The sequence below is a fragment of the Kogia breviceps genome, chromosome 2 (assembly GCF_026419965.1).
Source record: "Kogia breviceps isolate mKogBre1 chromosome 2, mKogBre1 haplotype 1, whole genome shotgun sequence".
Lineage (NCBI taxonomy): Eukaryota > Metazoa > Chordata > Mammalia > Artiodactyla > Physeteridae > Kogia > Kogia breviceps.
In genome coordinates this window covers 63404768-63425457 of record NC_081311.1, presented here as the reverse complement: position 1 = coordinate 63425457, position 20690 = coordinate 63404768, and the positions used below count along the sequence as shown (strand labels likewise).

General features: G+C 51.9%; 1 protein-coding gene across 2 annotated transcripts in view; it reads right to left on the bottom strand.

Annotated features, from left to right (window-relative positions):
* Positions 1 to 3869: 3869 nt before the first annotated feature.
* Positions 3870 to 20690, bottom strand: part of LRRC20 (leucine rich repeat containing 20) — a 63547-nt gene continuing 46726 nt past the window's right edge. For both annotated transcript variants that reach the window (XM_067025459.1, XM_067025460.1), the window contains exon 5: positions 3870 to 6439. In XM_067025459.1, the coding sequence (XP_066881560.1) occupies positions 6285 to 6439 (155 nt within the window). In that variant the 3' untranslated portion in view covers positions 3870 to 6284. The remainder of the gene's footprint in view (positions 6440 to 20690) is intronic.

The window sequence follows — 20690 nt, the reverse complement described above, 5'->3', positions numbered from 1 at the left end:
CAGTGGGTTCTTCTGCCTTCAGGTCACTCTCTTTTCCCCAGGACAGCCCTTCAGAGAGCTGGAGGTAGGGAGGGCACCCTCTCAAGCCTGCCCTTCTGCAGGTGAAACACCTGAGTTTCTTTGGGCTTTTTGCTTCCTGTGCTTTGCCTCAGTTTCATCTGTAAAATGGAGATAATGCCTATCCCCGAGAGTTATTGTGAAGATGCAAGGAGTTCCTCTGTGTAAAGCTCTTGGAATAGTGCCTGGCTCAGAGTAAGAGCTCAATAAAAGTTAGTTATCATATTATTGCTATCTTGAGTCCACCCTCCTGTGGAAGTGCTCACAGGAAGTGCTCACTGATAGGACCCAGAACTGCGACAAGTCATATCAAGCCTCCTTGACCGATGCAGAGTACAGTGAAGAAGGAGGAAGTAGTGAAGACCAGAGAAGTAATGGAGGGAAGGCCATGCCAGGCCTTAAAGTCCATTGTAAGGACTTGGCTTTTCCACTGAAGTGCCATGGAGAGCCCCTGTGGGACATGGGCAGACAGTGACTTAGGATTTAAAAGGATCCTCTGGGGAATTCCCTGGCGGTCCAGTGGTTAGGACTCCGCACTTTTGCTGCCCAGGGCCTGGGTTCAATCCCTGGTTGGGGAACTAAGATCCCACAAGCCACACAGCATAGCCAAAATAAATAAATAAAAATAAAAGGATACTCTGGGTGCTGTGTGAGGGAGAAACAGAGACTCATTAAGGTGCAGAGGTGTGGGCCCTGCTTTGAGTCTGGTTTACCAGGGCTCAGGTGGGCCTGGAATCTGCATCTAAAAAGATCCTAGTGACTGAATCTCTTATATAGTCCAGACATCCCTTGTACAACTCCCAGAGCCCATGCATGTTATTTTCTAGGTAAGTGGCATCGATAAGCTAGAATGCATTTTTTTTTGTGTGTGTGTGTGTGTTACGCGGGCCTCTCACTGTTGTGGCCTCTCCCGTTGCGGGGCACAGGCTCCGGACGCGCAGGCTCAGCGGCCATGGCTCACGGGCCTAGCCGCTCCGCGGCATGTGGGATCTTCCCGTACCGGGGCACGAACCCGTATCCCCTGCATCGGCAGGCGGATTCTCAACCACTGCGCCACCAGGGAAGCCCTAGAATGCATTTTGACTGGCACCACTGGAGTTGTGTGGTATGGCGGTCCTGCAGGGTCCACCTCTGAAGACACCCTAATTTAAGTGCTTCCCATCTACAGGAGAGAGGGTGCCAGGGTGCTCTTGGCTGGTTAAGAATCTGGATGTACACAGAGTAGCATGAACCCCAGCTGGCTCCTGGCCAAGGCCTTGAATGCCTCATTGTCCTGAGTTATTAGTTGTCCTTGGCAGCCCGAGGCAGAACTTCATACCTCCCTGAACTGTGAAGATGGGGGGAGCGGTGGGCTGTCAGTCTTCTCATTCCCTGTGGGAATCAGCATCCAGATGTGCCCCAGGGATGTGTGACAAACAGCTCTGTGCTCGCCTGAGAGAGGCAAGGCTCTTGTCAGGGCACTAAAGCTGTCCACACAAGGGCAGGTGTAAGCAGATGGGTGAGGAAGCTCTCGGGTGTGTGAAATGGGCATAATGCTGATCACCAAGGGCTACTTACCTACACCACCTGTGTGGTATTATAGGAGGCAGTCTTTGCACCCATTTTACAGATGAGGAAAGCAAGGCTCAGAGGCTCTTCACAGGAATGTGATGGGAGAAGGAACATGTGAGTTGGAAAAAGCAATCGCTTCTCCCACCCGAGCCAGCCTCCCAGTTCAAACCCTAGCTCTGCTGCTCCTTCCGAGCCACACACCAACCCCCAAGCCCTATGCCTATCCTCATCTGCAGAGTGAGCACAAAGAGGCTGTTGCTGATAGTAAACGAGAAAACATACAAGTGCTGGCCCAGTGCTGATAAACAGTAGATGCTCAGTGAGTGCTCCTGCTCGGACCTAAAGTATCTGGGCTTGTGTGCCTTTTCTGAGGGATGGGTCCAGCCCACCTGGCCCTGAGGCACATGTCCACAGCATGATCCAGCTGCCCCTGGGCCCGACCCAGCCCATGACCTGACCAGCGATCCAGTGACGTGGTCTCTCAGGCCTGCCCTCCCTGGCTTTGGCAACTCTCCCAGCACTCTGGCCAGGCCTTCTGGGCCCCTGCTAAGGCTCACCCTTCCAGGAACTGGTCCCCGCTCAGGGCCAGCTTTCTGAGAAGGGACAGGCATGTTTCATGTACATGGCAGCTCCAAAGTAAGGCCCTTTCGTCCAACATTGAATTTGGGAAAGCCTGAGGACCAAAACCCTTTATGTGTGGTGATGGATGTTGACTAGACTTATTGTGATGGTCACTTTGCAGTATATACACATACTGAATCATTGTTATACCTGAAGCTAATATAATGTCAGCTGTATTCTCAGACAAAACAAAACGACCCTCTAGTCCCATACAGCTTACTGTCGACATTAATAAGTCTTTGTATCCCATCCTCCTCAACATAACAATACTATTCCAGGAAACTCTTTCCCAGGAAGTAAAAGTTGTAAATCATTGTATTGTTCATTCTAGGAAATTCCAGAAAGAATCATTTAAATGAACATCAAACTGCCGACTCTTCCTTAAATAGCATCAAAAGAGAGCTTAAGACTTAAGCTTAAGACTCTTTGAACTCCTCGCCTTAAAACGTTTCTTTGTTGTGTCCACCGATCCTAAATTATATCACAATCTTTATGCAATCCTAGTCAAGGCGTCCTCCCCAGCACTGAAAGCCCCACCTGAAACCAGACTCCGAAATCTCACTACCGTGACTTTGCCCTCCCCATGCTGACACGCTGGGAAGAAGTGGTAAAGCTGTCCCTTATTGGGAGAAGAGTCGGCTCAGCTTTGTCTGACCAACAGGTCAATTTGTGATATTTCTGGTGAGCCAGCATTCAGCAAGAAGAAACGGAGCCAGGGGGAGTCTTCTGCTTGACTTTTGGGCTGGGGATGGGCAGCAGCCTGAGTCCAGGCTAGTCCACTGAAGACAGCTATAGCAGAGCCCCCAGAATCAGAGAGACAGTGACCAGGTGAGTTCTGGAAAGGCGCTCAGGGATCTCCTAGTACAGCCCCTTCCCTTTACAGACAGCAATCGGGGTCCAGAGAGGGGAAAAGGATTTGTCCAACTCACAGAGCTCACTGTGGTTTTTCGATGGATTAAATGAGTTAATATCTGTAACGTGCTTGGACACTGCCAGGTATGCACTAAGCTCTATACGTGTTTGTTAAATTAAAATGATGGAGAGTCTAGCCTAAAACTCAAGGCAAACTCAGGCTGACCTCCCAGATTTAGAAAACAAAAACTGACTTAGACCTTGAACCCAGAAGCAGTTTCTAACTTGCATCAGAACACGTGGAGGGCTTGTTAAAGCCAAGTGCTGGGCCCCACCTCCAGAGCATCTGATTCTGTAGATATGGTGGTGGGGGGGGAGCTATCTAACCCGCCCCCTGGATGCTGCTGCTGGTCCAGAGACACTTCCTTCAGAGCTTTGGACCCTGAGAAATCAATCGCTAAAGGTAGAATTTCTGGCATCAGTCAGGGAGAAATGGGGGCACAGCAGGTCCCTTCATACTTCCGCAGGTCCCTTCACGCTTCCGCAGGTCCCGGGTCTCCCCCAGCTGATATTTAGCGCTCTGCAGCAGCACAGCGTCAGGGCAGGCGTCAACTCTGCCTGGCCGTGCCTCCACCCACTGTGAATGTTCCAAGCCTCACCCCAGCCGAGCTGCTTTACCTCATGCTTCCAGCAAGAGGGGCAGCCCCTCCTCTTCGCTGGTGGTGGGATCAACACTCTGGCCATGAGAGATGTGTGCCGTGAGAACAAATCAAACACCAAGAGGCAGATGAAACCAACGTGTTCTTTATTGCAGACTGAAACTAAGGGCTCACTCACACAGTGGGCTTTGATTTGGAGCCGTCTCTGACGCCCAAGCTTTCCCAGCAGGCAAGGGCAAACTCTCCAAGCAGAGTAGAAAACAGCTTCCAGAAGCATCCCCTTCAAAGGGCTTGAGGTGAGGACCTGGGGAAGCAGCAGCTTAGCATGCAGAGGTTACCCAGAAAGGCAGGGTTCCAGAGGGCCAGGCAAACCCAGCCCTCCTCTCCTGGTGGCTTTGGGTCAGTCCCTTCACTGGGAGTGCCACACAGACTCTGAAAAGATCTAAGAGGCCCAAGGTCTCTGGGGACTGCTTTAAGGAGGGGATGAGCACAGACTCGGACCCCTGACAGGGCAGGGGGAGAGCTGAGAACCTTCACCCTCCACTCTGAGGACATCCCGAGGGTCACCCCAGGCCCCTGCTTTTCAAACAGTAAAGTGCTCGTAGGAATCACCTGGGGATCTTTTGAAATGCAGGTTCTGATTCCGGAGGTCTGGAGTGAGGCCTGGGATTCTGCGTTTCTAACGAGCTCCCGTGGACACCCATGCTGCTGGCCCACGGACCATACTTGAGTTGCAAAGCTCTGGCCATACAACGCCTTGTGCATGTCGGAAAAGTACCCCCCTTCTTTGACAAGGAGAAACCCCACTCCAAGACACAGGCTGGGGGATAGGGGGGACCAGGACAGCCTAGGCTGGACTGCAAACTCACTTGTCCCCAGCGTCCATGGCTGAACTCGGAAGCCCTAGAAGATCCCGTTTCAGCCTCCTCACCCTGAAAACCCTTTTTTCCAGAGCTTCACCAACCAGGCCTTGGGAGATGAGCAGAGAGAACATGAACACCGAGCGCTCAGCAACGGGCCAACAACGGCCCAACCTGTCAGCCTCTTGCCGAGAGCCAGAAGTCCTGAGCAGGGGCAGGCCCCGGAGCTGGAGACGGGAACGGGACTGGGAACATTCTGATAAAGGGTTAGTGCTCTGAGCGGTGGTCTGAGCTCTGAACAGCCTAACCTTGGGAGTGGAAGACTGGCCCCTGGTCCACAAATGTAGGATCCGGGTAGCCTGGCTTGCTCCGAGTCCTGGGGCCTCAGGTGTCTCCCACAGACCAGGCAAGGTGGGCTCTGAGTCTGCTTGCTCCACAGATGAGAAGGTGGGAGGTAGATACCTGGGGATCAAGGGGTCAGAGGTTCTCCAAACCACAGGTGTTGTCAGGAAGCAAGAGCCCCACGCTCTCTCCTGGTAGAGGGACCAGTTGCCCCTGTTTGCCGGGTGTCATCCCAGGGTTAGCACTGAAAGTCCCACGTCCCAGGAAACCCCTCAGTCCCGGGCAAACAGAGATGGTTGGTCATGCAATAACCTGGCCACACTCTAGACTCCAGGTTGAAGGCCTAGAGATGACTAGGTCATCGGGGCTGTGGGTGGGAGCTCGCTGGCCACGAGTCCAATGGTCCACAGTGCCTCTGCCCCTGTGTGGACCAGTGGCAAGGCAGCCAGACTCCTGCCAGAGGGAGACTGTTGAGGGTGGCACAGATGTAAATGGCTTTGCTTCCCTCTGGGCCACGTCTCCTGCAGCAGAAGGGCTGATGCCAGGCACCCCCGCTCACACCCAGGGGAGGGATGGGGCACTCCTGACCTCCTACCCCACCGACTTCTTAGTCATGAGGAAGGACAGAGCCTACTTGATTTGCTCTCCACTTGCCAGCCTGCTGGTTCTTGGGCTCCTATACAAATGTTCTCAACCCTGCTACAGTGTCGGGCCACACTGTCTCCACAGCTTTCCCATGACTCCTGGTTCAGGTTCCTGCCAATCCAGGGACCCACAGGGCTGAGGACGGGGCACTGTGGAAGGCCTCATCCTGGTCGGTTCTCAGGAATCAATAAATAGATGGAGATTGTCTTCTGTCCCTCTTATGGCAGCCACTAGCTTTCAGCACTAGAAACAAGGCCTCGAACCCACAAGGGCCTGGAAAATGCTCAGCGATGCTCATCCGTGGCCCCAGAAGGTACCAATGATTTGAAGGTAACTTGGAGGCATGTGTTCCCCCAAAAGCCTTTAGGGAGCCCAAAGGAGGCAAAAGCCCCTGCCATTGCCCCTTTCCTCAAATTGTAAGGCTCAGAGGATCTGCCCAGCTTTGCACAGAAGCTGTGAGTGCCCAGAGTCTGGGCTCCAGCCCCCTCCTCGCCTCCTCCCTCCGGGCATTCCAGGGCCCACTACTGCTCTACGCTATCTATCCTCGACTGCCACACCCCTCCCGCCACACGCTATTCAGCCCGCCCGCCCCCAGCCCCCCAAACTTGGCCTCCCATGGGCTCGTGGGACTCCCTCCCCTCAGGGCACCAGGCCAGGTGGCCTCTGTCCCTTGCTGGGTGGGCATGAGGAGGGAGGCCTAGGGTGGGGAGGCCCGCGCGTCCTCCGGAGACATGAGCATGTCGAACTTGATGAGCGGCGGGGCGATGACGCGCACCTCGGCATTCAGCGGGTTGAAGCGCAGGTTGATGCTGCGCAAGGCGGGCATGGCAGCCAGCTTCTCCACGGGCACGTCTGTCAGGGAGAGAGGGACAGATTAGGCGGCTGGAGCCAAGTGGGCAGAGAAGAAGCAGGATGCGTCGTCACCCAATGCACATGGGCTCAGTGCCCAGCATCCGGCCCTGTGTGAGGGGCCATTGGGGCCCACCAGGGCACTACAGCCACATGCAGAAAAGCATCCTAAACAATAGTTACTGTGCTCCGCAACAAGAGAAGCCACCGCAATGAGTAGCCCACGCACTGCAAAGAAGAGTAGCCCCCGCTCACCGCAACTAGAGAAAGCCCGCGCGCGGCAACGAAGACCCAATGCAGACAAAAAAAAAAAAAAAAAGTTAAACACAGATTACCACGTATCCCAGCCATGCCACTCTTGAGTGGGACTCGCAGAACTGCAAACAGGTATTCAAATACGTGCACACATGTTTACAGCAGCACTATTCACAAGAGCCAATGTCCACCAACGAATGGATAAACAAAAAGTGGTATAGCCAAACAATGGAATATTAGTCAGCCTGACACATGCTACAACATAGATGAACCTGGAAAACGTTATGCTGAATGAAAGAAGTCAGACACAAAAGGTCACAGAGTATATGATTCTATTCATATGAAGTGTCCAGAATAGGCAAAGCCATAGGGACAGAAAGTAGATTAGTGGCTGCCAGAGGCTGGGGTGAGGGGATTGGAGAGTGACTGCTTAACGGGTGCAGGGTCTCCTTTGGGGTGATGAAAGTATTTGGAACTAGAGTTGACAGGTGCAGAACCTTGTGAATGCACTAAATGCCACTGAATTGTACACTTTTAAATGGTTAGTTTTGTCTCAATTAAAAAAAAAAAAAAAGGACCAGAACAAGGCAGCAGCTATACTAATACTTGATAACATTTACAGTTCCTCACACCTAATCTTTAGGATCACTCAGTCTCTGGTTCAAGTCCCAGGTCAGCCACATAACAACTGTGTACCTGAAGCAAATTATTAAACTTCATATCATATATCTGGAAAAGATGAAAACTCTAATTTGAAAAGACACATGCACCATAATGTTCATAGCAGCACTATTTACAACAGCCAAGACATGGAAGCAACCTAAGCGTCCATCAACAGATGAATGGATAAAGAAGATGTGGTACATATGTACAATGGAATATTACTCAGCCATAAAAAAGAGTGAAATAATGCCATTTGCAGCAACATGGATGGACCTAGAGATTATCATACTGAGTGAAGTCAGACAGAGAAAGACAAATACCATATGATATCAATTCTAAGTGGAATCTAAAATATGATACAAATGAACTTATTTACAAAACAGAAACAGGCTCACAGACATAGAAAACAAACTCATGGTTACCAAACGGGAAAGGTGGGGTCGGGGAGGGACAAATTAGGAGTATGGGATTAACAGATACACACCACTATATATAAAATAGATAACAAGGATTTACTGTAAAGCACAGGGAACTATATTCAACCTATATAGGAAAGAATGTAATAGCCTATATGGCAAAGAATCTGAAAAATATATATATGTATAGCTGAATCACTTTGCTATATACCTACAACTAACACAATATTGTAAATCAACTATCCTTCAATTAAAAAAATAATAAGATAAACTTCATATCAGGGTAACAATAGTATATACCTCACAGGGTTGTTTAAGGATGAACGAGAGAATATCTGTGCAGTGATTCCTCGGAGATATTGAGGGTTTGGTTCCAGACCACAGCAATAAAGTGAATATCACAACAAAGCGAGTCACATGACTTTTTTTGGTTTCCCAGTGCATGTAAAAGTTATGTTACCCTACATTGTAGTTTATTAAGTATGCAATAGCACTACGTTTTAAAAAACAACGTACATACCTTAATTTTAAAATACTTTATTGCTAAAAAAGTGTTCACCATCATGTGAGCCTTCAGCAAGTCAGTCTTTTTGCAATAGTAACATCAAAGATCACTGATCACAGATCACGGGAGTTTGCCCTCCCTTAGCACCTTGGGGTGAGTGGCTCTGAGCTCCCTGGGGGCTGGCTCTGTTCGATAGACCAAGGGTCCAGTGCTGGAGGCAGGGGCAACTCTTAACCTCCTGAGAGCAGAGTCTTTCTTTGTCCTTGAATCCCCAGGGCCAAACACTATACCTGGCACATAGACATGGTGGGCACAAAAACACGTTCTGGGCAGCCGGCAGGGAGTTACTAGGGTGGGTCGTGGTTGGGAGCTGGGTCCCAAGTGAGACTGGCTATAGTGCGGCGAGTGGGGCTCTTGTTTGACAGGCAGGAACCTGCATGATGGATGAGAGGACAGGAGCCTTGAAGGAGGCGATGGGGAGGGACCCAGAGCCAGAGCCCAAGGCAAATGTGGAGGCTCAGGTAGGGAAAGAAGCAGAGATAAGGCGTTTCTGGAATGCAAGGTTATGACCAGATGCTACTCCTGGTAGGGGAGGAAAAGCAAGATCAACTGCTCTCAGTTCCTGCTCACCTTCTGCTTCCTCTGGAGCTCATCCGCATGCTAATGTCACATTACACAGCTGCCAGCAGCCTGCTCCTCTATGCCCCTTACTGGGTGGGGCGGCTGCTGGAGTGGGGGCTGAAGGAAGGGGTTGCCTGTGGCATTTCTTGTCTTTATTCATGGAAAGTGGGCCCCCAATTTCCCTACTAGTTAGTCGCTGGGCAGAGAAGAGCTAATGACTTGGAAGCTTCCCCTTCTCCACATTAGCACATTAGCTTTGTAATGGCCAACAGCACAGCCAGCAGCTGGGCAGGCGGGACAGACACACCATCCCCTCTGCCCCTGATCCGCCCAGATAAGAAAATCCTCTTGCCTTGGGCTCTTAAGAAGTCAGGTCATTTCACAGGGTATTATACCCCCATGTGGCACAGAAGGAAATCAAAGCCCAGGGAGGTTAACACCTTGTTAAAATGGGCCCAAGGGACTTCCCTGGCAGTCCAGTTGTTAAGACTCCATATTTCCGATGCAGGGGACGCAGGTTCTATCCCTGGTCGGGGAACTAACATCCCACATCCGTGGGGCACAGCCAATTAAAAAAAAAAAAAAGGGCCCAAAAAAGGAGGCTGCTTCTAGGAACTGATATTTGAGGCCCTGTGCCAGGTGGTTCTTCATAATGACCCATTTGGCAGATAAGGAAACTGGGCCTCGGATTCTCCATGCTGACAATGATCCTCTAACTCTGCTCCAGCTCCCCTGGATTTTTCAACTAGGCCTGACTTTTGTGCTTCAGTGTTCATCTCTCATTGTCCAATTTTAGCAAGAATTCTGCTAAGTTGGTTTAGCCAGAATCCTCCACCCTCAATACCTAATCAGGTTCCTCACCGTCCACTATCTGCTAGGTGACGTCAGTTCACCCTGGCCTGCCTTCTAGCAAGAACTCGGGGTTGCTAAGGACTTCCTCTCTCTGGACACCGTGACTCCTCCACCCCTCAGCTAGGGAGGCCTGTGGGCTGCAGAGTGGCCGGTGCTCCTGAGATGGGGAGGAGGGTCTCCCTGTGATGCCCCTGTTGAGGTCTGCTGGACGTGGCACGAAGACCAGCTGCAGCCCAGGCTTGGAGCAAATCCCCGTGACTCCAGGCCTAGAGACAGCAGCGCTGCCTGAGTTCTCAGCCTGTCTCTTCCAAGTACCACTCACTGAGCTGGCCTCTTCACGGTCTGCAGCATTCCCCAAACCACTCTGCCGAAGGACAGTGATGGCGGGGATTAAGTGTATCTCTTTCCCCTGATTTAACTGCTAAAGGTGCTTGAGCTGCTTAGAGGAAGGAGCAATGGGGCCACCAGACTGTGTCAAAGCTGGCAGAATCAACAAACTGGAGCAGCCAAGCTAGCAAGCAACAAGCCCAAGAGGCCAATCGGGAGTTTCTGGATAAAGCTTAAAAGAGAACATTTACGCTCAGAGCATCCTGACAAGAGCGGGAGATGGCTGGAGGGTAGAGAGGAGGCTATGAAATGATCTGCGTTTTGTGGGTGGGGAAACTGAAGCTTGAAGAGGTTACATAAGCTTCCTAGGGCTACAAGACACATTGGCGTCATGGTGGTAATGGAAGCCAGGTCCCTGAACTTTGGCACACCTGGAGAGGAAGAGGAGCCCAGCTCTGCCCTCTCCCCTGGGCCACGCCTTCACCCCCATTCGCCCATGTCCTGTGGATCCTCAAAGGCCCCCTCCTCTGTCACTCCCTCCGGTCCACATCCAAAGTCCCATAACCCTTTATACAAGGCTCATATCACGCATCACACTCTGGGACTATGTTCACCCTATAAGTGCCATAACTGGCACAGGTGCTTACTAGCCATTTGTTGGATGAATGAGTGAACGAACAAATGAAAGGATATTTTACCTCCTGAACTAGATCGTAAGTTCCTTCAGGCTCAGGACCATGCTGGGCTGGGCACACAGTGGACCCACAACCAACACCACTTGATTAAGCGACTCTGACCTCAGTACATTCAAGAGTTGGGGCCCTTCCCCTGACCTGACCCATTCTGGGCACTTTTGCCAGTCAGGGCCAGGCCTCTGTGGGCCAAGGCTGTGATAGGTTACTGGCCCTTTAGGGCAATAATCCAATTTAGAAAATGAGAAAATATTGATGAGCAGAAATAAAATCACCCGTGTCTCACCACGCAGAACCAATCACTGTTAATGTGAGGTACATGGCCTTACAAACTTGTAAACATGCGTGCGTATGTGTGTGTGCATACACAACTATGTTTCAGAAATGGCCTCCTAGATACTATGCCATAACATGCTTTTCTTGATGACACACTGTGAACATCTTTTCAGGTTACAAGTCTGTGACATTATTATGGCCACGTGGTAGTCCATGGAATGGAGGGATCACACTTTGGCTCATGTTTCTACTGTTAGACATTCAGTTTGTTTCTAGTTTTCACTATTACAGACAATGAGAGATGGATCCAACCCTCTTCCCACCTCAAACAGCCCCTCCAGACTCCTGCCTATGTCTGTGGAAGCTTAAAATAATCAATAAAAGCAGAATCAGAGTGGGCAGTATTTAGAGAAAATTACTTCTCCAAGGTCAGCTTGATCTCCCTTCACTAATCATTGGCACTATTGACTGGCAAACTTGTTTCATGCCAGTGGGACCAGCTAGAGGCAAGATGATAAAAATGATTGCTTCAAGTATGATTCATCATATGTGTGGTACACATGGTCTGAGAGGAGGCTGAGAGGAGGAGGGGTCTGCGCCCAGGGAAGTGGTGAGGGGTACTGAGTGAGCTTCCCGGCACAGAGGTAACCCAGCAGAGACCAGTGACTTCTGATTCCCGCTTTGGGTGGAGCTGAGTCCCACATCTAAGGTCCCATCTGGAATTGGGATGAGAGGCTCCCCAACCTGGTGGCCTAGGGCCCCAGTTCCCCGGCTTCCTTGGCATCTTAGAAACAAATCATGGCGCCCTGTTGGCCGCCCAGGCTGGAACAACACTGGACAGTTTACACATGGCTGGCTGTTTCACTTCTGATCTAGGTGATCTCCTTCCAGCCAGAATGCCTGATTTTTCAGGATTTTTCAGCTTCTCTGCCTCCAATCCCCAAAGGATCCCAACCAGTGAGCGTGGAGCCTGAGGCCTCCTTACAATGGGACCTGGGGCGCTGGGTAAAGATGCAGAGGCAGCGCCCCAGCCCTTGTGCCTCAGGCCTGTGGGCAGCACGTGGGAGGCTGCCTTAGCCTCCCCAGGGGGCTGTGGGCACATTCGTGCTCGAGAATTCAGGCTGGCCTGACATCAGCCTCGACACAGCTTTTGGTGCCTGGTGCCTCAACAACAAAGATCAAGGATGCTGAGCTGAGCTGAGCTTCACGCCCCACTCGAAATGCCACAAGACACAAGCAGGCAAACTATGGTAACCTGGCGGGACAGAGAATTGTGCCTGTAACAAGGAGGCTCCCGGGCCACACTCACGGCTGGGTCTGTCCCTTCAGAAGCCTGGGGAGGGCAGTGACCGAGCTCCCCCACAGCACAGAGCCCTGGCCCAAGTCCTGGTTGTCGGGGGGGATGTGTGCGGGAAGAAAGCAGCAGCAGCCCTTGCGCTCAGGAAGCACAGCCCTTGACAGGCCTGCAGGCTGAGTCCCTCAAGGAAGTCTGCTTGGCTTGGGGAGTTCTAAGTCCTCTGGTGAAAGAGAGGCCAGCTGGGGGAGTGGATGGGGCAGAGACCCAGGCCCTGACCTCGGATCTGCCATTTGGAGTCGTGCAACCTCAGGCAGGCCCCTCAACCTCCCATCTTTGAATGGTCCTCTGCTTCATGGGGCCACAGGGGCTGGCAGAAGGGACCATGCGGCACTCCCCAAGGATGTGTAGAGAGTGTGGCAGGCGACCGGCAAGAGGATGGGGAGCACAGAGTGTTTTAGGGAATGCATTAATGAACCTTAAGTGCAGGCTGTGGGGAAAGAAAAACAAAGGGGGGGAAAAGCCCCCACTGTGATTTCCTCCTCCTCCGCATCTCAGACTAGCCAGCAAGGTGGGCCCACGGGCTCCCAGTGCGGCCACCTGCCAGCACCACCCCCTCCTGCACACTGCCCCGCCCGGATCCGACGTGCAGTCAAAGCCGGGTCAGAACACGGTCCCCTTACTGGCTGCTCTGGAGACAGCCAAGTAAGTAACTCGGACTGCCTGGCCCAAGCCTGGCATTTGTCTTCCCCGTCAGATTTCCCATGTTGCTCCCCTGTGCCCACCGCCCCTCCCCCCTGAAGTCCCCCCACCCCTCTGCTCTGTTCCTCCAGCTGCTTCAGTTAGATACTCTGGGAGGGGCTCGGGAAAGAATGGTAGTCTTGCCACGGCCTCCCAATAAGTGTCTGCTGGTCCCTCCCTCACAGCTGGAGGTATGTGTGTCTATAACACTCACGCAGAGGACTAGAGCCGCCTCAGCTGCTGTGTGTACACCAAGAGTCTGGAAGTGAGGGGTGAAGGACGCATGGGATGGAAAAGTAATCGCCTCCCCTACAGGCTCTTCTCCTGGGTGGGGAGGACATGTGAATAGTTCCTTTGTAAATCTTCTCCGCGCTTGGAACCTAAGGTCGCTGCCACCAAGTTTACAACTCTTTCCACTCGGGCTTAAGATCATTGTCAGAGAAATAAGACCTCCGTTATAATTGGAAAAATAAGAAGAAAAGCTCCTAGGATAAGCACCAGATGGGAGTGAATTAGGTAGGGCCTCACCAGGGAAACCAGCTTCTGAGAAACAAAATGAGTGCAAGGTGGTGGTGGAGGGGAAGTGGGTGGAGTGGCCAGGACACCAGCAAGGAAGTGGTGTGCTGGCTAATGTTTAATAATCCACTTCCTGGAGGGAAATATCCCTGATGTGTGGCATTTGCCGATTTTTTGTGGTGTAAACATTCCTCCCATGGCCGATTTCAAGCTACCAAGGTGAGGTCACTGAACTTGAGCAAGCACCTCCAGTAATGGTGAGCCAGGTCAAGTAGCCTATCCAGGTAGGACCACAGGCTCCTGAGCACAAGGTGTCAGAGCTCAGGCCAACTCCTGTCCACCTACACTAGGATTCTTTGGAATAAACTTGAACTTTGGGAACTGGCCCACTGTTTTGCTGCCTGCATGTTCTCAGTTGCCTCTGGCTCACTGATAAAGTTCCTTCTGAAAATGCCAGGTGAGCGGGCCGTGTTACAGGGAAATCACAAGTGGGGGTTTGTGGGCACTGCGGCAGCAGAGTCATCGTGCCCAGGGTCCAGGGGACAGTAGGGTCCGTGGGAAAGAGGAACCCTGAGCAAAGAGGCAAGTCCACAGAGCTCACCTCTGCCACCCTCCCAGCAGACCGTCAGCTCTCCCGGCTGGGCTGACTGCTCTTCTCATCCTGATGTAGCTACAAACACACGCAACAGACACTGAGAGAAGGAAGAAAGAGGCTATAGCTTCTTCAGGGATGGAATGTGCCTGTTGATGGAAGGTTCTGGTTTAGCTCCATGGTTCTATCTTGCCTGCACATTGGAATCATCTGGGGAGCTTTAAAAAATCGTCAAGCCCCAAACCCACCATCAGAGATTCTGACTTAATTGGCATGGGGTATGGCCTGGACACAGGTGTTTTTAAAATCTCCCGGATGATTTGAATGCACAGCTACTTTGAGTACCACTGGTCCTCCCAGTGAGGCTTAATGAGAAAATCTGGTGAAAACACTCATATAGCACTTCCATCCTAGGATGTTGCCCACCTGCTTCACTGTGTGGGGCAGAGCTGTCAAGAGCTAGGCTGATTGCCTGCATTTGTGGCATAGGGAATCCTGCCTCATCACCTTACACTGTTCTCTCCACCCCAAGGAAGCTTCCCTCCAACCAAAGTTACGTGCTCTAGCCATAACTTTCCTGTGGCTTTCAATCTCCCTCCAGCTATATGCAAAAATTATCTCTCCTTATGCAAAGCACTGTCCTCAACAGCTGGGTTTCTGGAGCAAGACTGCCTGGGTTGGAACCCTGGTTTTGTCCAGGAAGCCTGACCTTGGCCAAGTTACTTAACTTCCCTGAGCCTCAGTTTCCTCACCTGGGGAGAATAATAGTGCCTGCCTCAGAAGGTTGTTGTGAGCGTTAAATAAGAGCACACTTGAAAATGGTTAGAGAAGATCCAGATATGAAATAAATGGCCACTAAGTATCAGCTAGTATAACTGACCATGACATGAGCCCCATGAGAACAGGGAACGGGCTTTGTCCATCTCCATCTCCAGCACAGCGCCCAGCACACAGCAAGCTGCTCAATCAAAAAACGACAACTGGGCTTCCCTGGTGGCTCAGTGGTTGAGAATCCGTCTGCCGATGCAGGGGACACGGGTTCGTGCCCCGGTCCGGGAAGATCCCACATGCCGTGGAGCGGCTGGGCCCGTGAGCCGTGGCCACGGAGCCTGTGCTCCGCAATGGGAGAGGCCACAACAGTGAGAGGCCCGCGTACCAGAAAAAAAAACAAAAAACAAAAAACAAAAAAAAAAAAACGACAACTGTCAAATGAACATTTCCCAAATGCCTAAATCCATGTTCGTGACCCTGCAAGCCTCTTACTCCCTGAATAAAGCCCTTGCAAGGCTGAGCTTTGAGAGTCAGAGTATCTGGGCTGCTCTCCAGCACTCTGGACAGAGAGAGAGAGACAGACAGTCCCTTAGACTGGCTTGTCTAAGGGAGCAAGAAAGTACTTTGTTTTAAGCAAATGCCAAAGAACTTTTCTTGCTGTTCACCTCTGTGCTACCAGCAGAGTGCTACCAGCACCCTGGAGAACTGGAGGTTCTGTGGGTAATCAAAGTTTTACCACTCAGTGGCTGGCACAGAGAATGCCACTTGGACAGAGACTAAGTGTGTGAAATGTCTTCTGCCCAGAGATCCGGCTTGCTAGTTCCCTTCAGGCAGACACATGTGGGCAGGAGCTGCAACAGGAGCTTCCCACCCCTCCATGTCTGGGGACCATGTCTAATTTGTACTAATTGCTGTTGAAGACTGTTTGCTTACTCCTAACCTCTCCCTCAAGCGGCTCCACAGCCAGCAAGCGGCTCCACAGCCGGCAAGCAGCTCCACAGCCAGCAGGCGCTCCTACACTGTGCCTAGTGACGGCTTCATGATAGATGCCTGTACTGACTGCTCACTGCCCGTGGGTACAGGGCAGTACTCTGCTGGTGCTGGACAAGGGCGTTCTGGGCACACGGCATGAGTCCGCTGTGCCAAGCAGGCAGCTGCCACCTTGAAGGGTGAATCATCTTCCCCTGGGCACTGTGACACTCAGCGCTTGGAGGGCAGGGCAAGGCTCAGACTGTCGCCAGCTGACTGTGCTCGGGATGGGGGGTGGGGGGGGTAATTCAAACCCAGTGTCCAGGGATCTATCCATTTCCCCCTAGATGGGCTTGGAGCCCAAGATCCAGGGGCAGGAGGAATGTGTCAGGGGTTTGACACAGTCTTCCCAGACCTCCTCTGCTTTGACCTGTCTTAGGGGCTAACAGCCTTCTCTGGCAGGCAGGGAGCTACAGGAAGTGTGCTTGCCAATCAGCCCCTTGTAAATACCAGCTAAAAGGCCGCTCACAGGGAGAGCTCCTCTCTCTGCAACCACAGGTCACCTGCCAGGGCTGAGCGAGGCCAGTATAAGAAAACTCTGCCCTTGTGACCTGGCCAATAGCTTACCGGTGCTACCGGACGTGTGGCACCCGACCTGCTACCCCAGGCACCATCCACACCCTCCTCTCCCATCACATGAAGACGTGGCAGGCTCCGGAACACCAAAGACACGTAGGCCCAGGCGCGCCAAAGACCTGGGTTCAAATCCTACCTCCACCAGGCCCCTGTGCAGTCTGCTTAATCTCTCTGAGCCTCTCTCTTAGCCGTCAAGTGGAGGTAACGCCCCCTATCCAGAAGAGAGGCCTGAGCAGATTAAATGAGACGATTACAGAGGAGCAGTGTCAAGCAGCCATAGCTGTTAGGTTTTGAAGTCGGTGCGATTTTATCGTTTCAGATCAAATAGAGCATTATTTCCACTTCTGCTTTTCTAGGGTTTCCTCTGTTTAAAAACTATTTTCTGGGGCTTCCCTGGTGGCGCAGTGGTTGGGGGTCTGCCTGCCGATGCAGGGGACACAGGTTCGTGCCCTGGCCCAGGAGGATCCCACATGCCGCGGAGCGGCTGGGCCCGTGGGCCGTGGCCGCTGGGCCTGCGCGTCCGGAGCCTCTCCTCCGCAACGGGAGAGGCCACAGCAGTGAGAGGCCCGCGTACCACAAAACAAAAACAAAAACAAAAACAACCAAAAAAACTATTTTCTGGGCTCCAGTGAAAGAACTCCCCTCCTGTCCCCCCAGAGGCACAGAGGGGGTATGATGCGGAACAATAGGACCAGGTTCCCACTCACTCCCACTCCCCGGGAAGCCCTCCCCAGCCCAGCTTCCTCGTGTACCACTCACTCAGCACTTGGTACTCAGTGCTTGTGGCTCATGCCCCAAGCCACGGGAGAGTTCCAAGAGCAAGGAGAGCCTGCAGAACCTCTCACTAAGGGGCAGCTTGGTAGAGCCCCAAAGTGAAATAAAGCCACATCTCTCTGCCCCTGTGATGCTGATCAATTTAGTCCGTGAAACAGGGTGGAACAGTGATGTCAGTGTCAGGTAAGGGCGATCCTGAGGTCCTAGTGGGCATTTGTGCCCCACACTAAGGGAGGATATCCTGGAGAATCTCTTCTATTGATGGAGACCAGAGTGAAGCTGCGGCTCCCTGGAGGGATCTGCCCCTCCCCCACCTGCCCAGAGAAGGAAAAAGTTGCTGTGATACAGGGTCTGGGCTCCCAGTGATACACTGGGCTGTGGCAGGGGTGCAGGTGCCCCCTTGGGCCAGGTGTACTCCCTGTAAGTCTCCACAGTGCCCCCAAACCATCCTTGTAGCCCAAGGGACAAGGGTCCTGTACTTTGTGGAAACCTTGGGTACCCTGAGGAATTTGTGAGGCTTAAGGAGCAGTTGTGCTTGGGAGGACGGTGCGGCCATTAGCACAGTCAGCTGCCCGGAGGTGGCACCTGGTGCTTTAGGAAAAGGCCCTGCGCTTCTCAGGCCCTGCTGTGCATAGAAAGCACTTGGGGGTCTTGCTCGGTATACATTCTGATTTTCAGGAGGTTGGACGTGGAGCCTGAGGTTCTGAATTTCTAGCAGGTTCCCAGGTGATGCCCACACTATTGCTGGTCTGTGGATGACACTTTGAGAAGCCAGAGCCTCGACAGGGATTCTCAAACTTCAGCATGCATCCACATCACCTGGGGGGGAACTTATTAAAACAAACTGCTAGGGAATTCCCTGGTGGCCCAGTGGTTAGGTCTCAGCGCTTTCACTGCCGTGGCCCGGGTTCAGTCCCTGATCCAGAACTGAGATCCCATAAGCCAAGTGGCACGGCCAAAAAAAAAAAAAAGATGCACAAATTGCTGTCTGTCCCCACTCCCCCAGTTTCTGATTGAGAAGGTCTGGGGAGGAGCCTAAGAATATGTATTTCTAGCAAGTTCTCAGATGATGATGCTGGCCCTGGGACCCCCCCCCCACTCTGAGAACTATTGGCCTTGACGATAAGAAGTGAAACTGTGTGAACACAGAAATAAGTAAATGCAGCCCAAAGCATCCCTACATGATATAGGTATAGATGTACCCCGCTATCTCAAAGTAGAGCATTCCTATAAAAGCTTTCGTAGGCAGAAATGGCATAAAGTGAAGAAGCAACTACCTTAGGACACATCTTATTAACGGACACACAGAATAAACTGAGATAAAGCACATGGTGGCTTGATGCTGAGATGTGGTTCTGGGGAAGGAGCTTGGCAGGGCCACTCTCTCTGCTCAGGGCACAAACTTCCTCTGTTAACACTTGCTGCAAAATAAACACTGAACGCGACTTGCGCTTTTCCTATTTTTTCATAAAAGTGTAAATCCTCTTCGGATTTCCTTGATTAGAGAAAACAGGTACCAGTGTAGGTCTTTTCGTAAAAGTGAAGTGGTGTAAAGCAAACTTTCGAAAAGCAGGGGATATCTGTACTTTTCCTTTTAAAAGTGCTATTGCTCTATTTGTTAAATTCTTAACAAGCTTTTGTTTCCTTATGATCTCTCGCTCTTTCTGGAACAGTGGATGCATAGGGTAAAAAACCCAGCAAATTGAGGGTGATGGAAAGCTAAATTCTAGCTTAACCAAAATAGTCTCCTGCTTAAGCAAAATGAAGTCTCCGAAATATCAGTACTTGGTCTCCCCTTCATGCCACATGTTCCAGGAATGTGTTGAATTGCTCTGCAGCATCAAGTAATTATGAGTTCTTAGGAGTGAACGCTGCTCCCGCACCCACCTTCAAGGCCTGTGTGATGGCTGCTGGGGTAAAGAACTGACTCCCTGGTTTTAACAGGATGGGTGACCCATCTTCTGCCCACGTCATCACTCACGGACTAAATGCTTCTACCTCCTCCAAAGCCTTTCCAGGGCTCTCTGGGGAACCCCACCTCACAAGGACACGTGGACAGCCCCCTCTGCCTGGGAGCCTCCCCCTGGCACCTCAGCACTTCTGACCATGTTTTATCTTGTAGTTTACTCTCCGCTCCCACTCAGACTTTCCCTACAGCCTGTAAGCAGCTTAAGGTCAGGACCTGCATCTCATTCATCTCTGTCGCCCCTATTTCTGCAGAGACTCTCTCTCCCCAAGCAGTCTTCTTTATACACACTCAGAAGCTTCCATATACCAGAGGCTCCTTCTGGTTTGGAAAATATTAGGACCATCCCATATCCCAGAAACTTGTAGGTCACTGTTGTCAGAATAAACACTCTAAGCTACAAACCCTTTTCTCCCTCTCAGAAGTGCCTGGCAGGCTTGTCCCCAAGGACCCAGGAAGCCTCCCATCTGGATGGGGGCACTTGCTATGTGTGTGTGCCAGGGCCCAGCTTGGGGGGGTGGAGGAGAGGCCTGTGACCTGCACCACTTCCTGTTCATCTGTACCAGGCCCAGACCTACAGACTCAAGGGGTTAGGACAAAGGCAGAGAAAATGGTAAGACATGAGGCAGGACTTCTGGACTGAGAGCTTGGCCGTGCAGGGTGGCTGAGATGGAATGGGGTGGAAATAAAGAGTCAGATGGCATTGAACCTGTTATCTACCTGGCTCCACACTCGGGTGAGAGGAGAGCTTATCCCCTTAGCCGAGGCATCACTGCCCATCCTCACGACACCCGCACCATCCAGTCACCCTGAGGATGCAGTGCTGGCGACCATGATGGACAGAGACGCGGGTGGAGATGAGAGGAGGGAAGCATGTAGCATAGTTGAGGGGTGAGAGCTGAAGGACAGGGAGCTGGCTGGCTGAGCACAGACCCCAAATCTCTGTGGGACAACTCATGGAAGCGGCTTTCAATATTTTTTCATCATGACTCACTGTAAGAAATTCATTTTAGGAATTCCCTGGCGGTCCAGTGATTAGGACTCCGCACTTCCACTGCCGAGGGTGTGGGTTTGATCCCTGATCAGGGAACTAAGATCCCACAAGCTGCGTGGCGAGGCCAAAAAAAAAAAAAAAGAAAAAAATATACATTTTACAGCATGACCCAGTACCTATATCTGTGCGGGTACATAGCAAAACTAAAATAAAAAGTCACAGGGCTTCCCTGGTGGCGCAGTGGTTGAGAATCTGCCTGCAGATGCAGGGGACACGGGTTCGTGCCCCGGTCCGGGAAGATCCCATGTGCCGCGGAGCAGCTGGGCCCGTGAGCCATGGCCGCTGAGCCTGCGCGTCCGGAGCCTGTGCTCCGCAACGGGAGAGGCCACAGCAG